This window comes from Somniosus microcephalus, chromosome 17 (genome assembly GCF_052327205.1).
Source record: "Somniosus microcephalus isolate GS21.2 chromosome 17, FLI_Smic_1.0, whole genome shotgun sequence".
Classification (NCBI taxonomy): Eukaryota; Metazoa; Chordata; class Chondrichthyes; order Squaliformes; family Somniosidae; genus Somniosus; species Somniosus microcephalus.
In genome coordinates, this window is record NC_141003.1 from 86,005,891 (window position 1) to 86,031,958 (window position 26,068).

Consider the following 26,068-nt stretch of genomic DNA (forward strand, 5'->3'; position numbering starts at 1 on the left):
CCCGCCCGATCCCCATATCCCTTGATTCCCCTAGCGTCCAAAAATCTGTCAATCTCAGTCTTGAATATACTCAACGATTCCTCCTCATCTCAGTCTTAAATGGCCGACCCCTTATCCTGAGACTATGCCCACTAGTTCTAGACTCTCCAGCCAGGGGGAATCAACCTCTCGGCATCTACCCTGTCAATCCCCCACAGAATCTTAAATGTTTCAATGAGATAAATTAGAGGTGAAAACTTTAATCAAATATTTTATGTGAATATAACAAAAATAGTATAACTCCATTGTTTGTACTGAAACATTCAAAACGCCAAATACATTCTGGCCTCTCCATGTCACTTCTGTTAGCTACACTGTGCTCTTGCCATAACATTAGAACAGTCAAAGAGAAGAAGCCATTTGTCCCACTGAAGCTCAACCCTTTAGTATCCTAACTCTCCGAGCCTAGCATCCATTTTGAATGCCCTTACTGTCTCTTTACTAGCTTGTCTGACAGATTATTCCAAATACTTATTGCCCTTTGACTAAAGAAGTTCTTAATACTTATTCCTAACTATACTTTTCTATATGTGAATATCATATTTACTCTTCCAAATGTGCAAACTTCACCTCAATTGTGTAAAATATTGTTGAATAATGGCCACATGATTCAGAGGACTAACTTTTGAATGGACTGACAAATTGCACATCATCTGTAATAATGTGCCATTGACTGAAGATTTTGAGTTCCAAGATCAGCTGATGCTTATGTTGCATTTTGCCTTGAAAATATTGAGCTGAGACCCTTCGAGTGGTGCCTGGCCCACTGGTTTTGAGGGGAAGGGACTGCACTTCGGCACCCAGTATAGTATAGAGATGCTCTTAGTTGCTAATGTGTGCACCCTTGAAGATTGTGAAAAGGTAGGAAATACAGATTTAAGACACTAGCAGATATCATGTATATAACCTGCTTAGGTAGCTTTTACCTCGATTCATCTCATTGGGATTTTACTTTGGAATTGTATTTATGTTTCTATTACATGTTTTAGATTAGGATGGAGTTAAATGGACTTTAATGTACAAGGATTAAAATTTCTGCTTGCCTCATCATAACAGTAAAGTATGTTGCCCAGATTTACAGAGGAATTGGAGAGTCCCGTTGGGTTGGTTATTCCTGTTTTTCAGGAAAGAGTGGGTGGGTTGTCCACTTGTGAAAATATAGAAATTTGAAACAATGGTGACAATTGAATGGAGAATGAGGGAGAAACCTGTTCACTCTAGGAATCTGCAGGTCAAAACAGCATAGAAAAAGACCCTGTCCACCCAAAGTCCGAGGGATACAGGCTGGGAGCCACTTTACTGGATTGAGGCAAAATCTGTGCTGTGTCTCTGAATGTATATTAGCTGGGGACTTGTGTCCTGTATACATAGTGGCCTAGATTTTCAGTGTGCCGTGAGGCGGGCTTTTAGGCGTGCGGGGGGCTAAAATCCCGAATTCGGGGGTCCCGACACCATCCCGCCCAAAACCCGCCTCCACGTAAGTTTCAAAGGAGGCGGGTACCCGCCCCGCACTGGGACCCGCCGACCCGAGGCGGGAAGGGATTAGTGCCAATTAACTGCCAGTTAACAGGCAGTTTTTAGCCTAATCCCTATTTTGAGGGGTGTCGTGTGGGTTTCCCGATGGCTCCAAACCACGCCAGGTTAGAGCAGGCGGGCCGTCGGGTTGAAGGAGTTGGAGGGGTCGCGATGTCGGTGTTCAGGTGAGTGATGGGTGCATGAGTGCAAAGGTAAGTGTGTTTGGTGTGTCTGAAGTGTGTAAAGAAGTTTAAATTACCTGTACTTAACTTAACAGCCTTTCTTCCTCTAGGCTTTGGGAGTCCATCATTCAGCCGGCACTGAAAGCAGAATGGCTGCGATCTGTCAAAAGTGACAGCCTTCAGCTTTCAGTGCCGGTGTGAGTTCTAACTGAGTCTGCGTAGAAGGACTCGGGTTAGAAGTCAGACTGTCAGTGTTTGACAGCTTCAAACAGCTGTGGAACGCTAATATTTCATCTGTCAACACGTCTTGACAGATGACATTTCAGTCTGTGACGTCACCTGTTGCCGGGTGGCCCTTAATTGGCCTGCTGAGCCCGCTGGGCGAACTCAACAAGGTCAATCAAGTGAAAATTGCGTGGATTGGCCGGACGTCGAAGGAGGGAGCAGCGAGGTGAGCCCGGTATAAAAACCGGCGCGAGTACCGAGGCCCGACCAGTTCGGAGCAGGGAGCAGCGAGGTGAGCCCGGTATAAAAACCGGCGCGAGTACCGAGGCCCGACCAGTTCGGAGCAGGGAGCAGCGAGGTGAGCCCGGTATAAAAACCGGCGCGAGTACCGAGGCCCGACCAGTTCGGAGCAGGGAGCAGCGAGGTGAGCCCGGTATAAAAACCGGCGCGAGTACCGAGGCCCGACCAGTTCGGAGCAGGGAGCAGCGAGGTGAGCCCGGTACACCAACTCGGCAGCGGGGAGAGAGGTAAAAAGTAATCAGAGTGTGACGTCACCAGGGAGCAGGTAAGTGATTGGTTGGTGAGTATTTCTCTTTTTTAAACTTTAACTCTGTAGTTTATAGTTACTAGGGTCTTTTCTGGTGTAGCAGGGACTGTTGGTAGACTATACAAGCGCCTTAGAGATATCTTTAATTGCTAATAGTGAATTAATTTAAATTAATTAAAGGGTAAGTCATGCCAGGAGAGCCCAGCCCCGTGTTATGCTCCTCTTGCTCTATGTGGGAATTCAGGGACACTGCCGGTGCCCCTGATGACCACGTGTGCCGGAAATGCATCCAGCTGCAGCTACTAGCAGACCGCATTGAGGCGCTGGAGCTGCGGGTGGATGGGTTGTGGAGCATTCACGATGCTGAGAGGGACGTGGATAACACGTTTAGTGAGTTGGTCACACCGCAGGTAAGGGCTGCACAGGAAGAAAGGAAATGGGTGACCACCAGGCGGAGCAATAGAAGCAGGCAGGTAGTGCAGGGGACCCCGTGACCATTCCCCTCTCAAACAGGTATACCGATTTGGATACTGTTGAGGGGGATGACTCACCAGGGGAAGGCAGCAGCAGCCAACTTCCTGGCACTGGGGGTGCTCCTGCTGCCCAGGAAGGGAGGAAAAAGAGTGGGAGAGCAATAGTGGTAGGGGATTCTATAGTAAGGGGAACAGATAGGCGTTTCTGTGGCCGTAGACGTGAATCCAGGATGGTTTGTTGCCTCCCTGGTGCCAGGGTCAAGGATGTCACTGAGCGGCTGCAGGGCATTCTGGAGGGGGAGGGTGAACAGCCAGAGGTCGTGGTCCACATTGGTACCAACGACATAGGTAAAAAGAGGGATGAGGTCCTGCAGCAAGAATTTAGGGAGCTAGGTGGAAGATTAAAGAGCAGGACCTCAAAGGTTGTAATCTCTGGATTACTCCCGGTGCCACGTGCTAGTGAGTATAGGAATAGGAAGATAAAACAGATGAATGCGTGGCTAAAGGGATGGTGCAGGAGGGAGGGCTTTAGTTTCCTGGATCACTGGGCCTGCTTCTGGGAAAGGTGGGACTTGTACAAGTCGGACGGTTTACACCTGAACCAGAGGGGGACCAATATCCTTGCGGGGAGGTTTGCTAGCACTGCTGGGGGGGGTTTAAACTAACTTGGCAGGGGGATGGGATACAGAGTGGAGCTATAGTAGGGGGTGATTTACAGCCAAATACGGAGGAAAAAACAAGTCAGCTGGGAAGGCAGAGCAAATATGTGAAGGCAAAAGGGAATATGGCAAGGCTGGAAGGCATTTATTTTAATGCAAGGAGTCTTGCAAATAAGGTGGATGAACTGAAGTTGTTGTTGAACACATGGGAGTACGATATTGTTGCTATCACGGAGACATGGTTGAGGGAGGGTCAGGACTGGCAGCTCAATATTCCGGGGTATAGAATCTTCAGGCGAGACAGAGGGGGGTGTAAAAGGGGAGGGGGTGTTGCAATATTAATTAAGGAGTCAATTACTGCTGTAAGGAGGGATGATATATTAGCGGGTTCCTCTAATGAGGCCATATGGGTAGAACTTAAAAACAAAAAGGGGGCAAGCACTTTGCTGGGAGTGTACTATAGGCCCCCAAACAGTCAGGGGGAGATAGAGGAACAGATATGTAGGCAAATCTCAGAGAAGTGCGAAAATAATAGGGTAATAATAGTGGGGGATTTCAACTTCCCCAATATTAATTGGGATAGTCAGAGTGTGAAAGGCTTAGAGGGTGCAGAATTCTTAAAGTGCATCCAGGAGAGCTTTTTGAGCCAACATGTAGAAAGTCCTACAAGAGAGGGGGCGGTACTGGACCTAATTCTAGGGAACGTAGCCGGGCAAGTGGTGGAAGTGTCAGTAGGAGAGCATTTTGGCGACAGTGACCATAATTCGGTGAGATTTAAGGTGGTCATGGAAAAAGACAAAGACGGCCCGGAAATAAGGGTTCTAAATTGGGGGAAGGCCGATTTTAATATGATAAGGCAGGATCTGGCCAAAGTGGACTGGGAGCAGCTACTTATAGGAAAATCCACATCAAAACAGTGGGAGACTTTCAGAAGGGAAATAGAGAGAGTACAATGCCAACATGTTCCTGTAAAGGTCAAGGGTGGGACCAACAAGCAAAGGGAACCTTGGATGACAAGGGATATACAAAAATGCATTCGGAAAAAAAGGGGGGCTTTTGGCAGTTACAAAAGACTAAATACGGAGGAAGCCCTAGAGGAGTATAAAAAGTGCAGGGGCATACTTAAAAAAGAAATTAGGAGGGCGAGGAGGGGCCATGAAATAACACTGGCGAGCAAAATAAAGGAAAATCCTAAGATGTTTTATAAGTATATTAAGGGCAAGAGGATAACCAGGGAAAGGGTAGGGCCCATTAGGGACCAAAGTGGCAATCTGTGTGTAGAGCCAGATGATGTAGGCGGGGTTTTAAATGAATTTTTTGCATCTGTGTTCACTATGGAGAAAGACGATGTAGACATAGAAATCGGGCAAGGGGACTGTGACATACTTGAACATATTAGCATCGAGAGGGAGGAGGTACTAGCGGTTTTAGCAGGCCAAAAAGTGGATAAATCCCCAGGCCCGGACGAGATGTATCCCAGGCTGTTGTATGAGGCAAAGGAGGAGATTGCAGGGGCTCTGACACAAATTTTCAGAACCTCTCTGGCCACAGGGGATGTACCAGAGGACTGGAGAACAGCTAACGTAGTATCATTATACAAGAAGGGTAGCAGGGATAAACCAGGGAATTACAGGCCAGTGAGCCTAACATTTGTGGTAGGGAAATTATTGGAAAAAATTCTGAGGGACAAAATTAGTCTCCACTTGGAGAGGCAAGGATTAATCGGGGATAGTCAGCATGGCTTTGTCAAGGGTAAATCATGTCTGACAAATCTGATTGAATTTTTCGAGGGGGTGACTAGGTGTGTGGATGAGGGAAATGGTGTGGATGTGGTTTACATGGACTTCAGCAAAGCTTTTGACAAAGTCCCGCATAGGAGACTGGTCAAGAAGGTAAGAGCCCATGGGATCCAGGGTGCCTTGGCGCGTGGATCCTAAACTGGCCGAGTGGCAGGAGGCAGAGGGTGATGGTCGAAGGTTGCTTTTGTGACTGGAAGCCTGTGTCCAGTGGGGTACCTCAGGGATCGGTGCTGGGTCCCTTGCTGTTTGTGATCTACATAAATGATTTGGATGAGAATGTAAAAGGTATGATCAGTAAGTTCGCGGATGACACGAAAATTGGTGGGGTGGTAAATTGCGAGGAGGAAAGCCTCAGGCTACAGGACGATATAAACGGGTTGGTCAGATGGGCGGAAAAGTGGCAAATGGAATTTAACCCTGAAAAGTGCGAGGTGATGTATTTTGGACGGACAAATAAGGCAAGGGAATACACAATGAGTGGTAGGACCCTAGGAAGTACAGAGGGTCAGAGGGACCTTGGTGTACATGTACATAGATCCCTGAAGGCAGCGGAACAGGTAGATAAGGTGGTTAAAAAGGCATATGGGATACTTGCCTTCATTAGCCGAGGCATAGAATATAAGAGCAGGGAGGTTATGATGGAGCTGTACAAAACGCTGGTGAGGCCACAGCTGGAGTACTGTGTGCAGTTCTGGTCGCCTCACTATAGGAAGGATGTGATTGCTTTGGAGAGGATGCAGAGAAGATTCACCAGGATGTTACCTGGGATGGAGCGCCTCAGCTATGAAGAAAGACTGGACAGACTGGGGTTGTTTTCCTTGGAGCAAAGAAGGCTGAGGGGGGACCTGATTGAGGTGTACAAAATGATGAGGGGCATAGATAGGGTAGATAAAGAGGAACTTTTCCCCTTAGTAGGGGGGTCAATAACAAGGGGGCATAGATTCAGGGTAAGGGGCAGGAGATTTAGAGGCGATTTGAGGAGGAACTTTTTCACCCAGAGGGTGGTTGGAATCTGGAACTCACTGCCTGAAAGGGTGGTAGAGGCAGGAACCCTCACAACATTCAAGAAGCATTTGGATGAGCACTTGAAATGCCATTGCATACAAGGCTATGGACCAAATGCTGGAAAATGGGATTAGACTGGACAGGGATGGATGGGCGGCGCGGACACGATGGGCCGAAGGGCCTCTTTCTGTGCTGCATAACTCTATGACTCTGAGGCGGGACTAAAACCTGAAAGTTGTAGTCCCGCCTCCTTCCCGACTGCTGAATGAAAATCCAGCCCAGAGACTTAGTGCTGCATTTACGCTACAACCGTAGCATCTTTCAAAACAAAATAATAGTTATATTGTAAATGCAGTCTAAATCCAGAGTTAAAGCCCGACCTGATTCTGAAGCAAGATGGAGTGCGCATGCTGTGTCTACACTGGTACAATATTGAGAGTGTTATGACCCAGTAAATTATATTGCCCCTCTGGCAACACTATCAAATTGGGGGAAAGCAGAGCTCTGCTTGCCTAGATCTAACTGCTGATCAGATGTTTATCATTAGTGAGTAGCTGACTGTCCTGTTGGCTGATTTAAAGGCAGTCCAGTGAGCTGTCTGAAGTTTTAAATACAGGAAACTTTGGTTTATCCGGAGGTTATATGTCTGGAAACCTCGATCTAACGGCAGAAATCAGCAGCCGTCTTGGTGAGGTTTTTTTTCTTCTAGCATTTTTTTTTTTTTTAACAGTCAGGCTCTGGAAAGCATCTCTGTAGCTTAGCAACAGCTTCAGAGATGCTTCCAAGGTACGGGCCGAGTGTTTACAAGCTGTTGCTAAGCAACAGTGCTTGTTGTCAGATACGGAGATGAAAACCTCCGTATCCTTCAACATTAGCGCTGGTCTATCCGGAAGTTTTGATAGATCGGCAGCAGCTCGGTCCCGTCGGTGCCGGATATCGCGAAGTTTCCTGTAGTTGGCTTTCCACTGTTGCAATTGTAGTTCAGCCGTTGGTGGTTGAAGCCATTTCCTCCACTGGGAGAAGTGAGGGTCGCCCTCATGATCGGGTGACACAATGAAGTCATTGAGAGAGGAAAAGAATTTTTAAATCATTAAAGTTACTCCAGATCAGGATATCAAAACTTTGGCAACATAATCAGGTCCACCTCATTTTCTTGACTTCAGCTCCAGAGCAAAGCCTCTCAACTTGGACTCCTTTAGACCCAGAACCAATACTTGCTCAAGCCCTATCTGTTAACCTAGTATTCCTGAGCTCCTCCTGAGACGTACATTAAGCAGTTGAGCCATATGGGCAAGAAAGATCGTGAATTAAGGAGCGGGAAATTGGCAATGGTTCCAGCTCCTGATAGCTATCCAGGTGCTGGAAGTCCCCGTCTATGGATATGCGGACAAGACCCTGAATCAGGCTGGTCAAATAGTCTGCTGACACTCTGGGCTCGCCCATGAGGAATAGACACGGTGGTGTGTACCGGGGGTGAGCAATGCCTGCAGAACCAAACCCCACCAAGGAGTCAACGGTTTCAGCAGATAAAGGCAGAATATTGGTAGAAAAAATAGCAGGCGAGTAAAGAACGTGGCTCGTCAACTTTTTTCCATTTTGTGATTAAAAAGCCTAGGTAGACACATTGTGCTGTGGTAGAGCTTTATTTTTGTAGCCTTCACTATTTTTACCGCCATATACAGGCTACAGCTATGAGCTGCAGATTACAGGCGACATTCCTGTTTTGACCATTGCTGTACTTTACCTAACGCAATGTCGGGTTTGGCGTCTATTAAAATAATGTCATGGAACCAATGGGCTGGATTTTTCCAACCTTAGCGGGTCCAGGGTGGGCGACGTCCGTGGCATGTGGGGACCCCGCATCTGTCTCGATCCCGGCCTCCAACAAGATATTCCATTGATTGGGCTTGTTAAGCCCGCCCTGCGAGGTTCCTGGACAATTAATAGGAAGCGGGTCTGATGGATGTCATTTGATGATGTGTCATCAGCCGGTTTCCTTAAAGGGACCATGTCCGCAATCATTTTGACAGTTGTGCTGTCAGTGTTCTGCAGTTTGAGGTGCTGCAAACACTGACCAGCACTGCACAGAGGTACACGGCTGCACCCAGGCTCTCCCATTACTCCCTCCATATGCTTAAGGAGGGAGTCAGAGCACACAGGGAGGTTCTCTTCCCTTCCCATGGGTGGAAGACACCTCCCCAGGAGACCCAACCTGGTTGCTGGTTGCAGAGGAGGACACAAGCAGGGATGTCGAGGACCCGGCTGCAGTGGCGCAAACCTTTCAATGATCCCAGATCACAAAACATTACTGCAAAGCCACACTCAGCCTCATCCTGCTGTGCCACTCATCACATCCCCATCACTCTGCCTTCCCTACCCTACTCCTGCACATCCTTACTCACACCAACTTACCTTGCACCTCCACCCATCCCTCTCTATCTATATTATCACTTCCCCATCTCACTAGCCACCCCTCTCACTCACCCTCATCCTTGTCCAATCATACCAACTAACAGCACACAAGGGTAGGTACTTGGGTGTTATTGCCAGTGTTCATGTAAAGTTTCTGTTAATGTGCTGTCAAACAATGAAATCTTCATTTTCAACACTTTGCATTCTTGGACAGATCTGTGTGCACCTTTGGAAGTGGCTTAGTGAGTTGCAATGAATGGTGAGACTTAACGGTACCCCCCGCAATGGCGATGAGTGTGAAAGGAATGGCTTGGACATTGTAGGGATGCTTTATGGTGTTGGTGTGGGGTGGTGCCAACCTGGTACATCATGTGGCAGCCAGGGTGTGCAGCATCAAGTGAAGTAAATCTGGCCATGGTGATGTTGTGTCGGTACCTTTCTACCTAGACACAATTTAGGACTCAGAACTCAGAGATTCAAACATGAAGTGCTTTATTGGAAGGAAAGGAAGTTCTGGAAAGTTCCGAACAAAGAGAGCTAAAACTTAACAGAGAACACCCAACCATTTATCTCCTGTGACAGCGCCACCACAGGTGGGAGGAGAACACACAATACATAACATTTCCTCCCCTCTTATATGAAAGGTCCATATTATTCCTCAACAGGTAAGTTACTTTCAATGCACTCAACGAACCTAGGGTAGAGGTAGACTGCCTCAAACCCTGACTTTACCCTGGGGTTTATTCTGCCCCAGTCTTGTGGGTAAGTCACTAAGCCTACAGATCCAAGCATCTTGGAGGCCGCTGCTCTCTGACAGGATACCAGCGGTCATCGCTGGCTTCCACAGCAGTAGGCATTGACACAGGCCTGGATGGAGAAGGTGCCTGTGTCAGTTGAAAGTCAGGAGTTTGCACAGGTGGAACAGTCTCTTTGACTTCCTGTGTTGGAGAAGAGCACTGTGGCAAAGGATGCTGGTTTGCGGTATCATCCGGAAACAGTTCAGGCCAACCAGCCGTTGGGGCCTCTGTGGCTGTCTCTGCTCCTAGCAACAGTTGATCTGTGTGTCTTCTCCAGACGACGTCCTCAGCAGTCTCAACCGTGTAAGACACAGGGCCCGTCTGCGCGATCACCGTAGCAGGAACCCATTTCGGTCCAGTGTTGTAGTTTCGAGCTAGGACGTGCTCTCTCGGATGAAACCGTCTCTCCTTGGCTCTTTTCTCTCTCTTTTCAACTTGAGCTTGTTGTTGACAATGGACAATCTGTTCTGCCCTTGGAGGTTTGAGTAAGTCAAAACTTGTCTGCAACTGCCTCTTCATCATGAGCGAAGCGGGGGAAGTTTTGGTTGTGGCATGCGGCTCGTTCCTGTAGGACAACAGGAAGCTGTTCAGACGTTGGTGGATTGAGCCCTGACCTTGCGATGCCTTCAAGGCGTGCTTCAAAGTTTGCACAAACCTTTCTGCCTGGTCGTTAGTAGAGGGATGATAGGGCGCAGACCTGATGTGTTGGACACCATTCACATGCAGGAAGGTTGCAAACTCCTGTGATACAAATTGTGGACCGTTGTCACTTACGAGTTGTTCTGGTGAGCCATAACGGCTGAACATCTCACCAAGTTTCTCAATTGTTTTCTCTGCCGTGGTAGACCTCATCACAGCGACCTCCGGCCACTTGCTACGAGCGTCCACAACCACCATAAACATCTTCCCTTCGAAAGGACTGACGAAGTCCACATGTACTCGCTGCCACACTTCTGCAGGCCAATCCCAGGGGTGTAGGGTTGCCAGCTGTGGAACATTCTGGACCCTTTGACATGGGGAACATGTTTTGGCTTTCTCCTCAATATTCCCATCGAGACCTGGCCACCAGAAGTAGCTTCTTGCCATTTCCTTCATCCGAACCATCCCACTGTGGCCTGTATGAAGTTGTTGCAGTATAGGTTCCCTCAGGGGTGGCGGAATGATGACACGGCGTCCCCAAAGAAGACAACCTGCCTGGACGGAGAGCTCATTTCTTTTTGAAACGTAAGGTTTCAAACTAGGAGAATCTCCTATCGCTCTCCCTCGAATGACATCGTCCATTACCTCAGACAGGACTGGATCGTTGCAGATGTACCTTCGCACCTGAACTGCAGTGACAGATGCTCCCTCCACTTGTCTAAAGTAGAAGATGTCTATCTGACGAGGCTCTGGGGGAGTAACAGGCAAGGGTAGCCTCGAGAGACCGTCTGCGTTGCCGTGCAAGTCTGATTTGCGATATTTGATGTCGTATGTGTGTCCTGACAACAGTAAAGCCCACCTTTGCATCCTGCTTGCAGCGAGAGACGGAATTCCGGTGTGGGGCCCGAAGATTGAAGTCAATGGACGGTGGTCCGTCAGGAGTGTGAACCTTCTCCCAAACAGGCACTGATGAAATTTTCGAATTCCAAAAACGATTCCCGAGGCCTCGCGCTCGATCTGCGCATAGTTACTCTCGGCCTTATTCAAGGTGCGTGATGCGAAGGCGATAGGTTTCTCTTCACCCGAAGGCATGATGTGGGATATGACTGCTCCCACACCATATGGTGATGCATCACATGCTAGCTGCATGGGTAGCTTTGGGTCGAAGTGTGTCAGGCAATGCTTTCTTTGCTTGGGCGAAAGCTTCGTTGCACAGTTCAGTCCATTTCCATGTTTTGCCTTGACATAGCAACTGATGTAACGGCTTCAGCAATGTTGCTAAGTCTGGAATAAACTTCCCATAGTAGTTAAGTAGCCCCAGAAATGAACGTAACTGGCTCACATTCTGGGGTGCTGGGGCCTCCACGATCGCCTTGACCTTTGGCGGCGCCTTATGCAGGCCAGTAGCGTCAATCACATGCCCCAGGTACTCAACTGAAGAATGAAAGAATTCACATTTGTCTTTACGAACTCTGAGTCCGTACTCTTTCAGTCGTTGTAGTGTCGCATCCAAGTTCAGAAGATGATCCTCCTCATTTGTCCCAGTGACAAGGATGTCGTCCAGGTAGCACTGGACTCCTGGCAGTCCACTCAAAATCTGATCCATTGCCCTTTGGAATAGAGCAGGGGCCGACGTAATTCCAAACGGAAGGCGGCAGTACCTGTATAGCCCCTTGTGTGTCACAATTGTCAGCAGCTCCTTTGATTTGTCATCGACATGCATTTGTAGATAAGCCTGGCATAAGTCTATTTTGCTGAACTTTTGCCCTCCGGCCAGGCCCGTAAAAAGATCATCAATGAGGGGAAGAGGGTACTGTTCCATAGACAGCACCGGGTTAATAGTCACTTTAAAATCCCCGCAGATTCGAACAGATCCATCCTTTTTCAGGACAGGAACAATGGGTGTGGCCCATTTGCTCACTCTCACAGGCTCCAGGACTCCATTCTCGACTATGGCCTCCAAGTTAGCCTCAACTTTTGGCCTAATTGCATAGGGTACAGGTCGGGCTTTGTGAAACTTCGGCTTACTGTCAGGTTTAATGTCCAGTCTCACGCTGATCTTTTTCATGCTCCCAAATTCCCCATTGAAGAGTTCTGCATGTTTGTTTAACACTGCAGTCAGACCTGACTCCCCTTTTGACATCATGCGGACTGCAGGCCAGTCCAGCGTGATTTTCTCTAGCCACGCACGTCCCAGTAGCGATGGGTAATTTCCCTTTACCACATATAGTGGCAGTTTTGCAGTCTGTCCGTTCAATTTAACTGTCACCTCAATGACGCCTCTCATGGCCACAGGTTCGCCGGTATACGTCTTTAGCACAATGTTTGTTGGCTGAAGGGTAAGATGCTTTAGCATTTTGTTGCAGACAGTGTCTGAAACAAGGGACACAGCCGCGCCTGTGTCCACCTCCATCCGCACTGATTGTCCCTCCACCAGTGGTGACACCCAGTAGCCATTTGAACCACCTGCAACCGTCAGTATGTGCACCTCTTCCTCCTCAGAGGTGTCGCTCCCCTCTGTTTTGCTTGTTCCATCATACTGCACTGAATGAACACTCTTTTTCCTCTCTTGTCCAAATACAGACATTTTGCTTCCATGCTTCCCAGCTCTGTCTGTTCTTTTTTTACCTCTACAGGCGCGTTCAATGTGACCCTTTTTGCCACAATTTCGGCATTCCAGCTCCGTACACCAGCAGTCATTAGCGTGATGGCCCGTTTTCCCACAACGGTAACATGTGCCGTTCCGCACACCTTTAGGCTCAGACGACACCTTGTGAACTCTCCCTGTTGAACTCAACTGGTGAGCCTCCTTTTCCGCCATCTCCATGGAGACACTAACTTCAATGGCCTTTTCAAGAGTAAGGTTGTCCTCAGTAAGAAGGCGCTTCTGTGTGGCTGCATTTTGCAGATCACACACAAGTCTGTCTCTAATGGTGTCATTCAGCACCTCCTTGAACTGGCAGTGTTCCGACAACCTTTTTAAAGCAGCAATAAACATCGTCACTGATTCCCCCTCCTCTTGATTCCGTTTGTGAAATCTGAATCTCCCAGCAATAACCAGAGGTTTTGGTGAAAAATGTGCTCCAAGAATTTCCACTAGTTGCTTATATGTTTTATTTCCTGGCTGCACGAGGCTGCGAAGTAAATTGAAAGTCTTCGGCCCGATTACACTCAAAAAGGTAGGCACGACCTTTTCATTTGCCACCGCATTCGCCAATACAAAATAGTCAAAACGTTCCGTATATGCGCTCCATTGCTCCACATTTTCATCAAAATCACCGATGTTCCCTAATATAGTAGCCATCTCACGTTTCAAATTAAATTTTCTGTTTTTTAACGTACGCAGATTCATCCGCTCCTCGTCGCCACTTGTTGTGTCGGTACCTTTCTACCTAGACACAATTTAGGACTCAGAACTCAGAGATTCAAACATGAAGTGCTTTATTGGAAGGAAAGGAAGTTCTGGAAAGTTCCGAACAAAGAGAGCTAAAACTTAACAGAGAACACCCAACCATTTATCTCCTGTGACAGCGCCACCACAGGTGGGAGGAGAACACACAATACATAACAGGTGAGGCCATCCCTGGCCTCCCGGGCAGCAATATGCTTGGGTGCTGATGCCCTGTGTCCTGTGCAGCATCAGGTGATTGCGGAGAAGGTTGATGATGTTGTTGGTGTTGGGACTGATCGTGGTGGGATTCGGAGGACCAAGGTGAGATTTTTTTCAAGGGCACCAATGCTGATGGAATAGATGGCAGCTGAAGTTGAGATGACAGAAGCAATCCTGTCAGTGGTGAGAGAGGTTGCTCCAAGGAGGTGACACTGGATAGGGAGTTTGCTCCAAACACTTCAAACCTCCATGAAGCTGAAGTGTATTCCAAATCCTGAAGGCTCCAGCCTCTAAGATTGGAAAGTGACCAGCTCTGAAATGGTAGGTTTTATACCAGTTTTGCAACTGTCACCTATTCACAGAAATAGAGAGTTGTTTAAAACCCAACACATTTACCTGGCGTGATCCCCGAGCGACGTGAACCTCGTGGAAAACTTGGGATAATGGTTTGTACCTGGCAAAATGCTGATTAAATTGCTTTAAACACCCTCTTACCTATCTGAATTGCCTGACCCGCCGCTTAGTGCCGGATCTGCAAAGCGCAGGCAGAGCCGGCACTAGGGAAACTCACCAGGAGGTGGGTTCAGAGCGGGATACCGCCCCGCTGTCAATCTTTTTGATTTTGACAGTGGACCCGGCTCCGAACCCGCCCTCTGAGCACCAGCAAAGTTCCGGCCAATGTCTGTGCAGTCTGTTATTTTCATTCGTTTTAACGCAAGATTATGTGTTCTAAGCACAAGCGGGGTTTTTTTTTGGTAAAACTCGTTGATCTTTGTATTCGCAACTTCATTTAAAAATATAATCACAATGCTATTATAATTTCATGAGATTTTGGAAAGCTCGGGTTTTCATATTGAAATCGGAAATGCAAGTGTTTATGAATGCATTTCAAACGATTGGAATGACGCAAGAAATTAGATGATTTTCTTACTAACCTGACCCTTAACACAATTGTAATCTCCTGTGTTTCTTTTCAGCAACTGCGGCTTGTTTAAGTGGGAGAGAGATGGAATGTTGAAGGTGGGTTTATCGAAGATTCTCGTGTTTTGAATGGCTTGCTGCTTAGAATTGCGATATACGTGCTAAATTGCTACTAGTGTATGACAATGCAGTAGATAATTCATCCTTTACAGAGTAAAATAAGTCAAATACTAAACAATTACTTTCAAAGTAAACATTTTATTTATAAAATTTTGAGGGGCCTAGATAGAGCGGATAGGAAGGACCTATTTCCCTTAGCAGAGAGGTCAATAACCAGGGGGCATAGATTTAAAGTAATTGGTAGAAGGATTAGAGGGGAGTTGAGGAGAACTTTTTTCACCCAGTGGGTGGTGGGGGTCTGGAACTCACTGCCTGAAAGGGTGGGAGAGGCAGAAACCCTCATCACATTTAAAAAGTACTTGGATGTGCACTTGAAGTGCCGTAACCTACAGGGCTACGGACCAAGAGCTGGAAAGTGGGATTAGGCTGGAGAGCTCTTTTTCGGCCGGCACAGACACGATGGGCCGAATGGCCTCTTTCTGTGCTGTAAATTTCTATGATTTTATTTATAATTAGGTTTGTATAGGGACAGTGGCTTTCCCTTATCGGGGCTTAAATGGATCTAAACAGTTAAAAGAATGGAATAAAATTTGTTTTTGGATGTAATTTTGGGTATGTTTATTTACTTGATACTGTACTGGTGGGAGGGTGAAGTCTAACTATGGTCACTGGCTTTAATGCAAGTGATGGGTACAAACAAGCTAAGCAACCAAAACTCCCTCCCTGGAATGGGGTTCCTAGCTCCAAGGTTGAGACCCAAGTTGTGTGATATTAGCTACGTTTTATCTGACATATAAACATACTCAAGGTTCGAACAGTGAGTCGAATAACCTAATTTTTTAACGGAATGCGACTGTAATAAGTTGGTGAGAGTCTCGTCTCTGAGGTAATAAGCAGAGACTCGCCGGGGATGCAGAATGTGATGCTGGGTGTCTCGAGTAGAGATCGAGGTTCAATCATACATGTTGACCTGCCTCTGAATTTATGCCATGTAATCTTTAACAAATAAGATTGCCCAGAACAAGAGGTTACCAAGATACTGCTTTAGTAATTGGTAATATAAAAACACAATTTTAAGTGTATCAGACGGATAAATCTATGACAAAAAAAGATTTGATATTCCCAGTAGACATTTGTGGACAAACAAATTTAAAGTTTCCAGGCACCATTTCCTACTGGTGAGGATCTTAGTCTTTTTCCTTCATAGGAAATGTCTGACTCATTTGTGGTTTGGTATGATAGCAGGTTTTGAAACCTGGTTATGTTTCTTTATTTACAAATACTGCTCTCTCAAAGTCCATTGCCCAGTTTGTTCAGGATTGATATGTCAAGTCAACTCTTTGGTAGGAAATTCTGAGGCAATGTCCAGTGGTATCCGGGTTCATGAATGGTGTCTGGAATCTTAAACCATTTGTTTGCCCAGGAACGCCCACCAGGGACCTCAGTCTTTTTTCGTCACGCACCTATGTCTGACCCATAAGAAGCTGTGATTTGGTGTGACTTTGAACCCCATTACACTTTTGACTCATTTCTGCTCACAGAGTGAATTTCATGCTTTGGTGGGGATCTACGTTGTGTTATTTGGTTAGGGTGCTTCCTGGACCAGATACAAGATACAGTACTTTTTTCCCAAGATTGCATGGGTTTCCTTTCTGCCGAGATTTTATCTGCTACTATATTCTTCCTGTCTGAAGAAAAATGATCATTTTGTGAATGTTTAGGGTTTTCATATCCTATATGGATGAGACGTCAATCTAGCTGAATCGATTTTGTTTTGCTTAGTGCCAGAACACTAGGTAAACCCATTACCAAGCTAAATGGATAGTACATTTTTATGTTCTGCTTTTACTGGTCAGCAATCGCTAAATAGGGTAACGGGTCATCCTGTGGGCACTTCATATCATAGAATCGTAGAATAACACAGCACAGAAGGAGGCCAAAATAACAACAGGAAACGCTGGAAAAACTCAGCAGGCCAGACAGCATTGGTGGAGAGAGAAACAGAGTTAACGTTTCAGGTCGATGACCCTTCGTCAGAACTGGGGGAAAAAAGCAGGAAATGGAACAGGTTTGGGGGCTGGGAAAAGGGGGAGGGGATTAAAGAACAAAAGGGAAGGTCAGTGATAGGACAGAAAGCAGGAGAGATAAAGAGACATTGAGAGATATTCAAGGCGAGAGGAGGTGGTAATAGGACAGGTTAAGGAACAAAGGATGGCTCTAGATGAGGTGTGAATTGCGCTGGCAGAATGAAGGACAGCTGAAAGGGGAAGAGATAACAAAAAGTGTGGATTAAAAAAAAAGAAAATATATATATGTGATAGGGGCCAAGGTTATGATCTGAAATTGTTGAACTCTATGTTGAGTCCAGAGGGCTGTAGAGTGCCTAATCGAAAGATGAGGTGCTGTTCCTCGAGTCTACGCCGGCTCTTTCGAAGAGCAATCCAGTTAGTCCCACTCTCTCGCTCTTTCCCTATATCCCTGCAATTTTTTCTCCTTCACGTATTTATCCAATTCCCTTTTGACGAGTACTATTGTCCGCCACCCTATCAGGCAGTGAATTCCAGATCCGAACCACTTGCTGCGTAAAATAGTTTTTCCTCGTGTCGCCTTCAGTTCTTCTGCCAATCACCTTAAATCTGTGTCCTCTGGTTCTTGATCCTTCAGCCAATGGGAACAGTTTCTCTCTATCTACTCTGTCTAAACCCTTCATGAACACCTCCATCAAATCTCCCCATAGCCTTCTCTGCTCTAAGGAGAACAACCCCGGCTTCTCCAGTCTCTCCACGTAACTGTATTCCTTCATTTTTGGCCTAATATGCCAAAGGTTGCTCTCAAGCCTGCAAGGCAGCTAAATGGATAATCTACATGAATTGACAAAGTACCTCGAGCTGACAAGTCAGAGGCAAGTAGTACTGTGCTCTAAACAGGTCTTAAAACTTAGTCGTTGATTTTCCCACCTCCATTTTCTTTACTATTTTAACATCATTTTTTAGATGGAGGTTGAGTGAGATCAAATGTTAGATTAGAATGTTAGATCTTCAAGAGAGAGAGAGGTGAGAGTTTCTGGAGAAGTGCATTTTGGTTTTGAAATAGTGTAACCAGAGATGCAATATATTTGGCGTGGTCTTCCTTATTCTTTGACTGAGTTCAGTCTCCACATGTGTATATATAATATATATAAAGCTTTCCACAGGCTCACAAGGCTATTGCAAAATGTTTGGTGATTAAAAGGGCAGTGTTGGTGGTTTCTCCCTATTTGGATGATCTGTTTTGCATTTGGAGATTAAACTACAGGAAACTCTTTATTATCCGGCACCAACGGGACCGGCGTGGTGCCGGTTTATCCAAAAGTCCAGATTACAGAGAGGTATAGTTTAAAAGGTACGAGAGCTCCGTGCACAGCAACAAATCCAGGCTTCCCTGTTGCTTAGCAACATGTGCAGGAACTCCGGCCACAGACCAAGCGTCCCTGTTGCTTAGCAACAAGTGCAGGAACCCCGGTTACACAGCCACAGGTCCAGGAACGGCCACTAATATGAAGTAAAACTTACCTGAACCTACTCCTGAATTTTGCCGGTTAACAGAGGTTTCCGGTTATTTAGGTGCCGGTTAAAAGAGAGTTATCTAAAGAATGCCTGTCTCGATCTAGACGGACTGTCTCGATCTACTATTTTGTTGGTAACAAAACTGTTATACACCAAAATTCACTCTCCTCTGCAAGCACTCACACTTGCTTAATGGCGTATCAAATGCTGCAAGACAGTTTTAAATATTACTGATTCCACACATGCTGATATTTCTGAATTCTCTCTGTTTGTGTCTGCAGGAGAAGAAAGGTCCAAAAATCGGTGGAGAACTGCTGCTACCAAGAGGAGAGGAGCACGGCAAATTTTTAAGTAGTTCAAAATGATCCCTGATGGCAGGAAGTGTGATGTAAAACGCCTCATTTTTAAGATAAGCTACATCTGACTGAATAGATGGTGCTACTGGAGAGCAGCTTTATTCTCTGGTGCTAAACATCCAGATGTAAAATTAGTGTCTTTTTTTAACCATGAATAAACATCTAATTTCTTCATTTGATGTTGCAACATATCAGGAAAATGGACGGGGGTGTTTTTTAAAATTCTGTTTCAGACAGTAACAAGTGATGCATTGTATCTATTTTTTTTTTAAGATTTGCCAGAATATAACTGGTTCTCTGGATTTTCACCCAGTTTGGTACGACTAACCCAGTGAACCCACAATGGGAGAATCTTTACTCACCAATTAAATAAAGAGGAATGTTGGAGAGAAGAGCCTAAGGCTAACAATCTGTCGGGTCCAAGTCGTAACTAGTTTACACAACAGATCTTGTATTCGCTCTGTTTACCTTCAGAGCTGTGGGTTGTTATTTCTGAGCAATCAAGTAAATGTTTTTCCAGAATTTACTGTGTATTTTTAAAAATATCTCTTGCAGTTCATCAAATCTGCAGAAGCTCTGTTAACTTTGGCTCATTTTTCTTCTGGCAACTACCAGTCTAATAATGGTATCTAGTTTAAAATAGCATCCTATTCAGATTTGTTAGTGGTAGAACTAGTGTGTAACAATTCTACCACCAGCGATGTAAAAGGCAATTTTAATTTTCATAGTAACAAATCAAACATTTTGATGCCCCCCAAAGACGTAAAGCACAGCTTGTGTTCTCTCTCGGCCTGTCTTAGAGCAGCCAGCCCTGTGCTTCCATCTCCCTCCTCTGACAACGCGCCGGGCATGAAGGACTCATTACTACACACAATCTTTGATGGACATGCAGATCAACAGGGCTGGAATTTTGAGGATCTGCTATCTTAAAACCCAGCTTTTCTATTAAAATGTGACAAACCTGAGGCTAAGACTTGGAGGGGAGTTTCCTTAATACTGCAGAATTTCGGGAGGTATCTGGTTTCTTCCTTTACTCTACGTGTCTCATGACTTCCTATGCTCTGTTTCCAGATGCCTGCCATAGCATCTCGAAAAGACAGCTGCTGGTAAGTATGCAAAGTCCTCTCGGACTGACTCCACCTCAAATGTTTACTCGTTCCCTATGGGATTGCCTGATTTGCATACTACAATTCATGCTTCTCAAACTTTCATGTTTCGTGCTCACAAGATGGTTTCAATGGGCAGGCCTGCACCATCTAAGATCTGAAACTTATAAACCTTGAGTGTAGAGCAAGTTACTAACAATTACCCTTCTCAGGTGGAGAGATGTATGGTGCTCCAATTGGTGGAAAAACACCGTGCTGACACATCATATATTTTGACATAAACTAAAAATGTTATTGTAAGATGTAAATTTACACAGAAGCAAAATAGGTTAATCAGATAAAATAGCAATACAACAACTTTTAACATAGAAAGTGGCCCACAGCTGTTCACATTGGAGAAAACTGATGCTGAATCATTGTGGTAGAGTTAGGATCTCGGGGTATGTATGCCAGGGGTGGCCATGTGGGAGAAAGGCAATTGCTGAAGATGTGCCTACTGCATTAACATCTTTCGGCTGAGACGGTAAACTGAGGCCCCATCTGCACTCTCAGGTGGACGTAACAAATCCCGTGGCCACTATTTCGAAGAAGTTCTCCCCGGTGTCCTGGGGCCAATATTTATCCCTCAACCAACATCACTAAAACAGATGATCTGGTCACTATCACATTGCTGTTTGTGGGAGCTTGCTGTGCACACATTGGCTTTGGGATGCCCTGAGGTGGTCAAAGGCGTTATAGAAATCCAAGTCTGTCTGTCTGTCAGTGAAACCAAGTGAAGGCCAATCCAGTGGAGGTGGGCTGTGAAGGAGAGACAGTGGAGGAGGATGGCACAGTCGACTGTCAAACACTCCAGGAAGTCAAGGAGCAATAGCGCATCTTCTATCGAATCTGATAATTCAAAGGCTTTTTTTTTACATTAAAAATTTGAATAATTAAATAATTTGAATCATAAATAGCAACGTGGCATTTAAAATTTTCCTAGAAAAGACTTAGAAAACAGACCAACCAGGTGGTATTAAAGGTGGGGCAAAGATGGTGATTGAATCGAGCTCCACTTATTAGGAACACTTCTGGAGTGAGTGGGTTTCAAAACATTAGAGGTGCGAACATGAGCCCTGTCCTTTTGGAGTTGCCATAAACAGCAATGACCAGGAAAGTGCAGGCATTGATGGGCAGAGAAAATAGCTTCTGCTAGTCTGAATAGCAGAAGCTCCCTCTGTACAGGTAGGGTGGTGGTTGTTTACATAGAATATACGGCACAGAAACCGGTGTTTATGCTCCACATTAGCCTCATCTCACCCCATCAGCCTATCCTTCTATTCGTTCCTCCCTCGTGTTTATCCAGCCTCCCCTTAAATGCATCGATACTATTCGCCTCAACCACTCCCCGTGGCAGCGAGTTCCACATTCTCACCACTCTCTGGGTAAAGAAGTTTCTCCTGAATTCCCGATTGGATTTATTAGTGACTATCTTATATCGATGGCCTCTGGTTTTGGTCTCCCCACAAATGGAAACATCTCCCCTATGCCTACCCGATCAAATCCTTTCATAATGTTTAAAACTTCAGGTCACCCCCCTCAGCCTTTTCTAAAGAAAAGAGCCCCAGCCTGTTCACCCTTTCCTGATCAACATATCCTTTCAGTTCTGGCATCATCCTTGTGAATCTTTTTCACCTTCTCCAGTGCCTCTCTGTCCTTTTTATAATATGGAGACCAGAACTGTGCGCAGTACTAAGTATGGCATCACATATGCAGAGAGCAATTGGTGATCAGAGCAATTAATGCAGGAATATTTTTGAAAAATCTTAATGCCAAAACTGCAGTTTTATGCACACTTGTGTAATTCTTAAAAGTAAAAATAAACTTTCTTCAAACAATGTCCACAATCGTCTGGCATATTCTTCTCAAAATTACCGAGTACCTCTATGAGGGAGAGTGGGAGGAGCTCAGCCACTCTGGCTTGTGGCAGCTCTGTTCTTGTGGCAGCTCTGTTCTTTTGTCAACGTTTTTGCTGTTCTATTGGAATAACCATCCCGCACTGTAACAACTGGCTTAAAACAACATTTCAGAGCCACTTTTCCAAGAAGCTTTGTACTGTATTGTCACCCCAGTCTAAAGAAAAGTGGCAGTCACATCCCATTCCTGTATTACAGACCTGCCAAAATATTTGATTGTTCAATTGGAAGGTACAGTATGGGAGTGCTATGGTTGGACCAGATGTGTGTTAATCCACATTCCAGTATTTAAAATGAATTAAGTCTGTCCAAACAATCTTAAAGTCTTTTGTTTATGCAGTTTGAAAAAAAAATTGTGTGATAGTGTTTTGCTTGGTAGACTTAACACAGGAGGAATGTTCTTCAGATTAAAATCTTTCAAGCAAAACTTTAAGAAAGACTTTTTCTTCTCTGTTTGTTAAGGTCCCTCGTGACACAAGTTCTGAAAGAAACTGGATTGAAAATAATGGGCTTAAGGTCACCGTGTAAATCTGTAATTAAAAAGGGGAAATGCTGGAAATACTCCAGGTCAGGCAGCATCTGTGGAGAGAGAAACCGATTCGATTCAGGTCGGTGACCCTTCGACAGAACTGGAAACACATTGAGATGTAACAGGTTTTTAAGCAAGTACAGAGGCAGGGAAACAGGGGAAGGGAGGAAAGAACAAAAGGGGAAGGTCTGTGATGGGGTGGAAGGCAGGAGAGATTAAATGGCATGGGATGATGATGCAAGGCAAAAGGGGGTGGTAATGGAACAAGCAAAGAAACAAAAGATGGCAATTTCATCAACTTTGCTTCCAATTTCCACCCTTCCTTCAGCTAGAGGAGATGTAACTGCAACAGGACAACCATTACCATCACCTGCTGTCTGGGGAAAAATGGAAGCGGTTGGCTATGGTACCTCATTTGGTAGTAAGTAACAGTCTCAAACCACAGAATGGTTGATGTAGCGAGTGGAAAAAATATCTCACTGAAGCAGTGGAGGTGCACTTCTGGAGTTGGGGGAGGAGGCGCATTGATGGGCAGAGTAGAGGGGCTTTAGATACCTGACCTTGGAACACTTGACACTGACGGGTACCAGTACAACAGCTGTTTAAAAAAAAAAATTGAGTACTAAGTTGCCATGTCCTTGGATTTGTGTTCTTAGAGATTTTCAGGCAGAGTTTATTGATGTTAAATAGAATATTTTATTTGGCCAGAATATCATTAATTGAGTCCAGGATAGACCGGGTTATGTAGCATTTCCTGCAGCAATATTCCTTTGTTGAACTCGACATGTTTTCTATTTTTGAAGAATACAGTAAAAAGTGCTTGGGCCATCTGGAAATGGTTCATCATTTTAAAGTTTTGTTTATATAAATAAATGATATATATATATATATATAAAATCCAAGATTATTTTGGCCATATTGCCAGCGGCTTCTATCTACATATCTCCTAATTCTTTGTTCTTACATTCACTCAGACCTTGTAAGATTTCTGGCTTTGTTTCTGCACTTATTTAAATTTGTTCTTCTGAAACAGATGTTTCAGCACATGTTTTCAGTGGAGAGTTCAGTTCAGATGTATAACAGGGGAAGTAAAGTTCAAATGGTTAACAACAATTTTTTTCCAACCCTCAGAGGCTTTAGCACCAGGTGTTTAAGATGGTTAAAAGAGTTGATGGGGTGGATAGAAAGAAACTCTGGTGGGGGGAGTCCAGAACAAGAGGCCACAACCTTAAAATTAGAGCCAGGCCGTTCAGGGGCGATGTCAGGAAGCACTTCTTCACACAAAAGGCAGTGAAAAGCTGGCACACTCTCCCCACCCCCAAAAAAACTTGAGGCTGGGGGTCAATTGAAAATTTCAAAACTGAGATTGATAGATTTTTGCTATTAAGATTATTAAGGGATATGGAACCGCTGAGGGTAAATGGAGTTAAGATAGAGGTCAGTCATGATCTAATTGAATGGCGGAACAGGCTCTAAGGGCTGCCTGGCCTCCTCCTGTTCCTAATTTGATATCCAGTCTTAACAAGCATTTTGGAGTCTCTTGAAAATGTAGCTTGAAGTTTGTAACATAATTATTTGATTTATAAAACTAAACTTGTGTAAACTGACTTTTAATTCTAACTAATTCCCTAATTTGATCCTGTGCTCACTCAGCTGATCTGGTTGGGGCGCTATTATTGTAGTTGCTGCCCTTGGGATAGGGAGGGGTTCCAGTCCAATTGGCCAGGGTTCTACGCCTGATCACTAATGACTCCTGGAATGCTTGAGTTTTTAAGCATTAGGTAACGACTTAGCTGTGATGCCCCCGTTATTGAAAAGCATTGTATGAAAGAAAAAACAAACTTGTATTTATATAGCACCTTTCAAGACCTCAAGATATCCCAAAGCACTTCACAGCCAATGAAGTGCAGTCACTGTTGTGGTAAAGGTAAAAAGGCAACCAACTTTGGCGCACAGCAAGGTCTCGCCAACAGCAGTCATAGAATCATGGAATAGTACAGCACAGGAGGAGGCCATTCGGCCCATCGAGTATGTGCCGGCTCTTTCGAGCTCCGGCTAGTCATAATAATGTAGTCACTGTTGTAATGTAGATCAGTTAGCATCTGAAAGAGAACTGATGTAGTGTTTCGTTCAAAATGTCTCTTTTTCAGGAGCTGATTGATCTGCTGTGCATTTCCAACATTTTGTTTTTTTATAAAAATTGTAAAAAAAAACCTGCAGAAAATTGAACAATGTATAATTAACCACAAATCATGTATTGAAAGAGGTCTTTTGATATTTCATCAACGCTCAATGATTGTTAATACAGGTATATCCTGTTGGTATAAGTCAAAGACAACCAGAAAAGTTGAATGTATTCAGACTCGTGTATAACTGCAATTGCGATACTTATATGGGTTAATTCAAATTTCACTTCAGAAGGTATAAAATTCAGGGCTAGAAACTGAAATCCTAATTTTATGGTCTCGGTACAAAGGTCAGATGAACACAGTTGCTACATTCCTCTAGGTGGACCTGCTTTACAAGTGATGGTGCAGCTTTACCTTCACTAAAGAACAAGGGTGAGAATCCGTACAAATTGTCTTGTGTACCGTAACTGCATCGCCAGCATTTTGCTGCTGTCAACTATAGACTACTGAGAATTAAATAAATACGCCACACCCGGAGCCCAAAGACTCCTCTCCTGTCTAGATTACTTTTTTATTGGTGTTGGTTGAGGTAAAAATGTTGGCTAGGACACCAAGAACACCCTCGACGAGATTTTTCATGACCACTGGAGTGGGCAGATTTTTTTTAATTCATTCCTGGGATGTGGGTGTCGCTGGCAAGGCCAGCATTTATTGCCCATCCCCTAATTGCCCTCGAGAAAGAGGTGGTGGGACCTGAGTTTAACATCTCATGCAAAAAAAGAACACTTCAACAATGTAGTATTCCCTCACTATTACACTGAAGCATCAGCCTAGTTTGGATGTTCTAGAATGGGGCGAGTGATACTGAGTGAAGCCAGCTAAATAATTGCTGAGTATGCAGTACAAACATGAGACTTGGTATTGGCCCAGAAATTCGGGTGAGTACGCACGGGGTACTCTCACGTAGGCCCAACGAAAGTGCCGGTTTCGTGCATGCACTGCGCATGCGCGGGAAACCGGCACTTCCGTTCCCCTGAAAGAAAGGGTTCTGTGGTCGAACGCGTGCACCGGAGAGGCAGCGTGTGCGCATCGAACTTACATTTTTTTTTGCAGGTTTCTCCGGGAGGGTAAGTCTCCAGCAGTTACGCTTTTAAAAAGCAGGCGCAAGGCCTGCTTTTAACAAGGTAATTGGTGAATTAATTAAAATTAAAACATTTTTTCCACAGGTTTATTATTTTTTAATACTTTAAAGAAAGGTAAGTTTATTTTTAGCCCCGTTAGAAAATGTAATTAATTTTTTCAAAAGTTTAAATTAATGTTTAAAATAGTTATTTCATGTAATTTATAGTTATTTTAAAAATGTGATTTATTTGAAGTTTTAGTGATGTTTTTGGGCTTATAGTATTTATAGGTTTGACAGCTCTTCCTGTCAAACTTATGAATGAAGCATTCCCTGCTCCGATTGGCTCTCCATGGCCCACGTGATCCCAGGGGACGCTTCGAAC

General features: G+C 45.0%; 1 protein-coding gene across 1 annotated transcript in view; it reads left to right on the top strand.

Annotated features, from left to right (window-relative positions):
• Positions 1-19,018, top strand: part of mcm10 (minichromosome maintenance 10 replication initiation factor) — a 109,491-nt gene extending 90,473 nt beyond the window's left edge. The window contains exons 19-20 of the mRNA XM_086010867.1: positions 14,880-14,922; positions 18,770-19,018. Coding sequence (XP_085866993.1) covers positions 14,880-14,922; positions 18,770-18,853 — 127 coding nt within the window. The 3' untranslated portion in view covers positions 18,854-19,018. The remainder of the gene's footprint in view (positions 1-14,879; positions 14,923-18,769) is intronic.
• The last annotated feature ends 7,050 nt before the right edge of the window (positions 19,019-26,068 follow it).